General features: G+C 36.7%; 1 protein-coding gene and 1 non-coding gene across 5 annotated transcripts in view; one reads left to right on the top strand and one right to left on the bottom strand.

Annotated features, from left to right (window-relative positions):
- Positions 1–8,883, bottom strand: part of ADK (adenosine kinase) — a 529,136-nt gene continuing 520,253 nt past the window's right edge. For all 4 annotated transcript variants that reach the window (XM_045439672.1, XM_045439675.1, XM_045439674.1 and 1 more), the window contains one exon: positions 1–823. In XM_045439672.1, the coding sequence (XP_045295628.1) occupies positions 699–823 (125 nt within the window). In that variant the 3' untranslated portion in view covers positions 1–698. The remainder of the gene's footprint in view (positions 824–8,883) is intronic.
- On the top strand, positions 3,043–3,149 carry LOC123577574. Its single transcript, XR_006701933.1, has one exon. It is a non-coding gene; the product is annotated as a U6 spliceosomal RNA (small nuclear RNA).

Below are 8,883 nucleotides of genomic sequence, written 5' to 3'. Positions count from 1 at the left end.
TTCCTATATGACAAGTTTTTATTTGTATCAAATTACAGAGTACCATAGGTAAATATAAGATTATAATTTGAATACTATAACTTATAATTTGGCAAATTATTTAATTATCCAAAGTTTATTACATGTTTGAGTATGCACTAAAGAGGTTATTTGGCATAACTTGGCAAGATAAATTCTTCTGTACCTTATTTGACCACTTATCATTTATATATGTGGTACACATATATGTATGTATACACATACACACATACATATATACATACACATACTCCTAAATTAAGTATACTCGTATAAAAAGCTGAAGATTGATGTTTTAGAATTAAGTCCTGTTTAAAAATCTATTATATTAAATCACATCTGCATTCAAAGCAGAAATGTAAAAAAACTGATCAATTTGCTAAATACACATGAATTTACAAAGTAATTGAAAATGAAATAAAAATTTCCATTGAAATGTTATATTCCTGTTTAATCAACATTTAAGTGGCACGATCAAACTATGGAAATAGACATTATTTTTTTAGGTTGTTGAGAGAATAAAGATTCTACTGAGAATTACTGTACCCTCCAAATTAAGAATGATTATTATTATAGTAGGAAAAGATGGCAGATAATTTTCTTCTTTATTAATATGGGAATTCTCAGGAAGCAATCAGGGCAGTATCTGTTCCACTGGGCTTGGATTTCCTGCATTTCTATCAGTGGAAATCTGGCTTCTCAGGAAAAGTGCAGCCAGTCCGTCTAATTATGACGCTTGCTGCGTAGTGACCAGCACGGATGCATTCAGTCAGGGGCTTGTCAGAGACCAGCTGAGACAGAAAACCTGGAACACAGACAAAAGGGAAGAACATGAGTATTGTCTAATAGCGTCAGAAATGTCATGTTGGGTCAGGCCAAAAAGTGGTCTATGTACCTATCTCTTTCTTCAGTCTTGATAGTAAGTGTTAAACTCCAAGTGTTAGAGTCCATGTGGAAGAATTCTTCCCCCAAATATCATAGGTTTTCCTCAACATTTCTTTTAAAGAGCTCAAGTTGGGACATGACAATTCACCATCAAGTCATTCTAGTCTTTGTAAGCCAAAAGTATAATCACACTTTCCTTTAGTTTTGAGATTAAGAGGTTGTGAGTAAGAAATACCGGCCAAATAATATTATCTTGGGTCTTTACAGCTGAGAAGGTATTAGTTATTCCCTCACTCCATCTCTCTGGATTCCTTCTGTGTTGTTATTCCTAGCATATGCTTTTGCACAAAACTCTATTGTATGGATATCTCTCCAAGTACAAATTTAAGAGTTGAAAAGTTATAAAGGACCTTACATCTCCCTTTTACTCCCAGAAGCAACTGTGAAATAATTTCTATAGTCAAGTGCCATGGACTAGTTGACATTAAAATAAATGTGATAAAGTAGAAAATAGTGTTAAGAACTTCTGTTTCTGACCACAAAGAAATAAAATAAAAGCAACCAGATTTGTCCTTTTTCCAGAAACTACTGGACAAAGTATATGAAGGAAAGTTTTTCAAATACTGTAAAAGATTCATGAAGGGAGGGAAACAAATGGGGTAAACTATAAAATTGCTCTAGCTGACCACCTAGAGAGAGTTACCAGGCCACAACACAAGAAACAACAACCTAGGGAGAGTTCAACAGTCTCATTGAATTGACAGGATGGATTTGGGAGTCTAAGTAGGACAAAATTAATAGGCAAACTGATCAGGGAAAAAAGAGAGAAGATGTAAGTTGCCATTATTGAGGATAAGAGATGTGATGTCACTATAGAATCTACATACACTAAAAGAATAACAAAGAAACATTAATAACTTTATGCCAATAGATTTGGTAAATTAGATGAACTGGACAAATTTGTGGAAAGACACAAGTTATCAAAGTTCAGGAAGAAATAGATAGCCTGACTAGTCTTGTACTTACTAAACATATTGATTTTATAGTTAAAAAGCTTCCAATAAAGAGAATTTCAGGTCCAGATGTTGTCACTGGTGAATTCTACCAAATATTTAGGGAATAAAAATAGTATCAATGCTATACAATAACCTCTTTAGAAAACTGAAAATACTTCCCAACTTATTCCTTGAGGCTAGCATCACTCTGATACCAAAAAAAGAAAGAAAAAAAAAGAAAAGAAAAAAAAGATGCAAATATTTTAAAGAAAATTTTAGCAAAGCAAATCCAATAGTATATTAAAAAAGATAATAAATTATTATTATCTTAGGAATGCAAAGTTGGTGTAACATTCAAAAATCAATCAATGTAATTTACCATAACTAAGAAAACCATAAGATCATCTAATAGAAGAAGAAAAAGCAGTTGGCAAAATCCAAATACATTCCTAATAACAACTTTCAGCAACCTAGGAATACAAAGGAACTTCCTCAACCTGATAAAGGGCACTTAGGAAAAACTTACAGTTAAAATCATTCTTAATGGTGGATGGTGGAATGTTTTCCCCTTAGAATCAAGAACAAGACAAAAATGTTTGCTCTTAAACAGTGTACTGTACTGAACACTTTAGCCAGTACACTAAGGCAAACAAAAGAAATAAATAAAAGTTGGGGTGCCTGGTGGCTCAGTTGGTTAAGTGTTGGACTTTTGATTTTGGCTCAGGTAATGATCTCATGATTTGTGGGATCAAGCTCCGTGTCGGGCTCTGAGCGGGCAGCATGGAGCCAGCTTGGGATTCTTTTTCTCTCTCTGTCCCTCCCTTGCTCTCTCTTTCCAAAATAAATAAACAGACATTTTAGACATTTTATTTTTCTTAATGTTTTTTTTTTTTTTGACAGAGAGAGAGAGAGAGAGAGAGCGCGCGCGCGGGCATGAGCGGGGGAGGGGCAGAGAGAGAGGGAGACACAGAATCCGAAGCAGGCACCAGGCTCTGAGCTGTCAGCACAGGGCCTGACGTGGGGCTCGAACTCACAGACTGCGAGATCATGACCTGAGCCGAAGCTGGACGCTCAACCGACTGAGCCACCCAGGTGTCCCTAAACAGACATTTTAGAAAAAAAAGAAATAAATAAAAGGTATCAAGTGCTTGCTTTGGCAGCACATATACTAAAACTGCTATGATACAGAGAAGCTGAGCATAGCCTCTGAACAAGGACAACAAGCAAATTCGTGAAGTGTCCCATATTTAAAAAAAAAAAAGGGGCGCCTGGGTGGCGCAGTCGGTTAGGCGTCCGACTTCAGCCAGGTCACGATCTCGCGGTCCGTGAGTTCGAGCCCCGCATCAGGCTCTGGGCTGATGGCTCAGAGCCTGGAGCCTGTTTCCGATTCTGTGTCTCCCTCTCTCTCTGCCCCTCCCCCGTTCATGCTCTGTCTCTCTCTGTCCCAAAAATAAAACGTTGAAAAAAAAAAAAAAATTAAAAAAAAAAAAAAAGGCATTAAGATGGAAAAAGAAGGGAAGTTGTCTCTGTTTGCAGACGGCATGTTTGTCATGTCTATGGTTCTCAATAGTGGGTATTTTTGCCCCCCACCAGAGGACATTTGGTAAGATCTGGCAATTTCTGGTTGTCACAGCTAGGGTAGAGGGTGCTGCTGGTATCTAGTAAGTAGAAAGAGAGATGCTGTTAAATATCTTACTGCGTCTATAATGCTGAGATTGAGAAATTCCTGGCCTTTGTAGAGTATCTTATAGAATCTAGAAAAAAATTACTGGAACTACTAAGTGAGTTTAGTAAGGCTGCAGGGTACAAGATCACTATACAAAAATCAACTGAATTTCCATACTATATACACACCATACTGCGTGTGTATATATAGCAAGATATACCAGCAATGAACAATTAGAAATTGATATTAAAAATCACTTTTAACATACTATCAAATATGTGTAATACCTGATAAATGTGTAAGACCTGCACACTATAAATGACAAAACAATGCCAAGAAAAAGGAAAGAAACCTACATAAATGGAGAGATATAAAGTGTCTGTAGATCAGAAGATTCAATATTGTTAACAGCTCTAAGAAATTTTTCTATGGATTTAATGTAATACCAATAAAAATTCTAGCAGACCTATCTTTCGTTTTTTTTTTTTTTAGGCTTTTTTGTTAAGTTTACTTATTTTGAGAGAGAGAGAGCATGTGGATGTGAGCAGGGGAGGGCAGAGATAGAGGGAGAGAATCCTAAGCAGGCTCCATGCTGTCAGCACAGAACCCAACGTGGGGCTTGATCTCAGGAACTGTGAGACCATGACCTGAGCTGAAATCAAGTGTCAGGTGCTTACATGACTGGGCCACCCAGGCGCCCCTCCAGCAGGCCTTTCTTATAGAAACTGTTAGCTGATTCCAATATTTATGTGGAAATGCAAAGGACTAAGATTAGTCAAAATACACCTTTGAAAAACAAGATTCCTTTAGTTACAACTTATCACAGAACTAAAATAATCAAGACACTATGCTATTGGCATAAGGATAAACAAACAGATCAATGCACCTGCACAGAGTCCAGAAATAAACCTACTTCTATATCATCAACTGATTTTTGATGAAACTATCAAAACAATCCAGTGGAGAAAAGATAATCTTTTTTAAAAATTTTTTTAAACATTAAAAAAAAATATTTATTTATTTTAGACAGAGAGAGAGAGAGACAGAGAGAGAGAGATTGAGAGCATGAGTGGGGGAGGTGCAAAGAGAGAAGGGAGACACAGAATCTGAAGCAGACTCTAGGCTCCAAGCTGTCAGCACAGAGCCTGATGCGGAGCTCGAACTCTGGACCGCAAGATCATGACCTGAACCGAAGAAGGGACACTCAACCGACTGAGCCACCCAGGCGCCCCAACAAGATAATCTTTTAAACAAATGTTCTTAGAACAGCTGGATGGCATATTTGAAAAAACAAACAAACAAACAAACAAACAAACAAACAAACCACTTCAACCCTTACTTATCATCTACAAAAATTAATTTGAAATGGGTCACAGATCTAAACGTAAGAGGTAAAACCATTAAATTCTGAGAGGAAAACATAGAAAATCTTAGTGATTTGGAATTTGCCAAAAATCTCTTAAGTAAGACATAAAAAGTACAAAATTTTATAAAGGAAAAAATAACTGGGCTTTGTCAAATTGAACACTTTACACTTCAATAACAAGAAACAACACAATAAAGAATGAGCAAAAGTGTTGAACTAACATTTTAGCAAAGAAGATGAACAAATGCCAAATAATATATTACTGCCAACCTGCTAGAATGGCTAAAATTAAAGACTGACCATAACAAGTGTTATCAATGGTGTGGGTGAATTGGAATCCTCATATACTGATGGTGGGAACATAAAATTATAAGACCACTTTGAAAACCATTTGTCAGTGTCTTAAAAAGTTAAACATACATTTACCATTTGACCTAGTCATTTTATTTCTAAGTATTTAACCCAAGGTCAGTGAAAGCATATATTCACACTAAAGATGTATAGTGAATGTTCACAAAATCTTTGTTTGTAATCTCCCCAAACTGGAAATGATCCAGATGTGGATGAGAAGAAGCAGGAAGGCAGGATTACAAAACAGCATGGGGGTAGTGGATATGTCTATAGTGATGGTTTCATGGGTGTATGCCTCTGTTAACATTTGCAAAAATGTACACTTTAAATATGTGCAGTTTACTGTATACCATAGTACAATAAAACTATAAAAGATGAAAAAAAAAAAAGAGAAAGTGTTGTAGTTACAAATAAGATAGGTCAAGAACAGAAGAATCTGGGGCTACTTTCCCTCCAGAGGAAACCTGAACTGTTGTAGCAGACTCAAATACTCAGAAGAATGGATGATAATGAGAAACTGTTCTGTAGCCAGACTTCCAGGCTGTTCCCTAGGCCCTGGCAGCCTGGTGGGGGTGAAGATTAATTGAGAAGCTGTGGTATAAGACCTGTAGAGAGCATTATAAGAGATTTACGTCCTTTCTTCTCTACCTTTCTGACCACACAAGCTTTTTTCCTGTTAGATGTGGGGAATGCTCTGTATCTAGTAAAATAAGTATTCCCAACCAAATAATAAAATTAATTTGGTTAATGGAGTGATATATTTTGAAGACATTTGCTTAGAATGTGAAGTCACTCCCTCAAGAGGTTTAGTAAGAACATTTTATCATTGAGTTTTCAGGTAACAGTCAAAGGTCAATATTAACTTTCCACCAAGCTGCGAGGCTAAAATGCTCAGCCCACACAGTGAATGGAGCAGACGCCAAATTCAGAGTCAGATCAGCTTACAATGGAAACACGTCTATTAGAAGCCTTATAAGCAACATCTGTTTTCCTCATTCCTTCTGGTATGATCTTTGTGAGAAAAAGGAAAGCTTATGTTTATGAAATATTTTTGTAAAGCATAAGCACCAGCATCCTCCTTCTAAGAGAATAGCTAGTTGATGACTGAAGTGAAGTACTCTGAAGAGACATTTGCTTTCACAAGTGGAAAGCCGGGATGCAGAAAAAAAGCTAAGACCTTTGCCCTGGGTGAATAACAGTTTTCAATAATCTATTTAGAAAAACCAACTGAGGTGAACTACAGATGTTATATAATCAATTATAAGTGGACCCTTCATAAAGTAGCTGATGTGAATCTTTTTTTGTGTGTGTGAATCTTAAAAGTTATGTAAAATGGTTTAAATAAAGAGAACTTCGGTTTTATGAATCATAGGGAATCATTTTATCACATGGATAAATATTCTAAGATAGTTTTTTATTGTGTACAACATACATAACCTAAAATTTAACATTTTAACTATTTTTAAGTGTGCAATTCATGGCATTAAGATTATTTTGCAATGTTGTGTAACTATCACTTCTATCGATTTTCAGAACTTTTTTATCACTTCACCAGAAACTCTATATTCTTTAAACAATAATTCTCAACTTCTGGCCTCTGGCAACTGCTCCCCTACTGTCTGTCTCTATGAATTTGCCTATTTTATGTACCTCATATGAATAGGATCACACAATATTTGTTCTTTTGTGTCTGGCTTATTTGACTTACTGTAATGTTTCTCAATGTAATTTTTTAAAATCAAAATATAGTTATTTTTTTAGAAATAGAATTTGGTGATTCAGCACTTACTTATAACACCCAGTGCTCATCCCAACCAGTGTCCTCCTTATTGCCCCTCACCCCGTTAGCCCTTCCCCCCCCAACCCCAACACCCCACCAGTAACACTGATTGTTCTTTGTATTTAGGAGTCTCTTATGGTTTGTCTTCCTCTGTTTTTACTTTATTTTTGCTTCCCTTGCCTATGTCCCTCTGTTTTGTATCTTAAATTTTTTTTGCTTTTTTTTTTTAAAAAATTTTAATTTAATTTTTAAAAAAAATTTACATCCAAATTAGTTAGCATATAGTGCAACAGTGATTTCAGGAGTAGATTTCTTAATGCCCCTTACCCATTTAGCCCATCCCCCCTCCCACACCCCCTCCAGTAACCCTCAGTTTGTTCTCCATATTCAAGAGACTATTATGTTTTGCCCCCTCCCTGTTTTTATATTATTTTTGTTTCCCTTCCCTTATGTTCATCTGTTTTGTCTCTTAAAGTCCTCATATGAGTGAAGTCATATGATATTTGTCTTTCTCTGACTAATTTCACTTAGCATAATACCCTCTAGTTCCATCCATGTTGTTGCAAATGGCAAGATTTCATTCTTTTTGATTGACAAGTAATACTCCATTGTATATATATATATACCATAACTTCTTTATCTATTCATCCATCGATGGACATTTGGGCTCTTTCCATACTTTGGCTATTGTGGATAGTGCTGCTATAAACATTGGGGTGCATGTGCCCCTTCGACACAGCATACCTGTATCCCTTGGATAAATGCCTCATAGTGCAATTGCTGGGTCGTAGGGTAGTTCTATTTTTAGTTTTTTTAAACAATTTTTTAACGTTTATTTATTTTTGAGACAGAGAGAGACAGAGCATGAACAAGGGAGGGTCAGAGAGAGAGAGGGAGACACAGAATCCGAAGCAGGCTCCAGGCTCTGAGCTGTCAGCACAGAGCCCGACGTGGGGCTTGAACTCACGGACCGTGAGATCATGACCTGAACGGACTGAGCCACGCAGGCGCCCCTATTTTTAGTTTTTTGAGGAACCTCAATACTGTTTTCCAGAGTAGCTGCACCAGCTTGCATTCCCATGTATCTTAAATTTTTTTAATGTTTATTTATTTTTGAGAGAGAGAGAGAGAGAGAGAGAGAGACAGAGTGTGAGTGGGGGAGGGGCAGAGAGAGAGAGAGAGAGAGAGAGAGAGAGACACAGAAGTTGAAGCAGGCTCCAGGCTCTGAGCTATCAGTGCATAGCCTGACTTGGGGCTTGAACTCGTGAGCTGCAAGATCATGACCTGAGCTGAAGTTGGACGCTTAACCAACTGAGCCACTCAAGTGCCCCATGTTTTGTAGCTTAAATTCCACATATGAGTGAAATCATGTATTTGTCTTTCTCTGACTTATTTTGCTTAGCATAATACACTCTAGTTACAACAACATTGTTGCAAATGGCAAGACTCCATTTCTTTTTCATGGCTGAGTAACATTCCACAGAATATATATACTACATCTTCTTTTTCCATTCATGAGACGATGGACATTTGGGCTCTTTCCATACTTTGGCTATTGTCGATAGTGCTGCTGCTATAAACATAAAGGTGCATGTGCTCCTTTGAATTAGCATTTTTGTGTCTTTTGGATAAATACCTAGAAGTGCAATTGCTGGGTCATAGTGTAGTTCTATTTTTTATTTTTTTTTTAATTTTTAATTTTTATTTAATTTTATTTTTTAGTTTACATCCAAGTTAGTTAGTATATAGTGCAACAATGATTTCAGGAGTAGATTCCTTAATGCCCCTTACCCATTCAGCCCATCCCCCCTCCCACACCCCC

The sequence above is a fragment of the Leopardus geoffroyi genome, chromosome D2 (genome assembly GCF_018350155.1).
Source record: "Leopardus geoffroyi isolate Oge1 chromosome D2, O.geoffroyi_Oge1_pat1.0, whole genome shotgun sequence".
NCBI classification, from domain to species: domain Eukaryota; kingdom Metazoa; phylum Chordata; class Mammalia; order Carnivora; family Felidae; genus Leopardus; species Leopardus geoffroyi.
The sequence above is the reverse complement of the archived record's forward strand: the minus strand, read 5'-3'. Positions and strand labels throughout refer to the sequence as shown.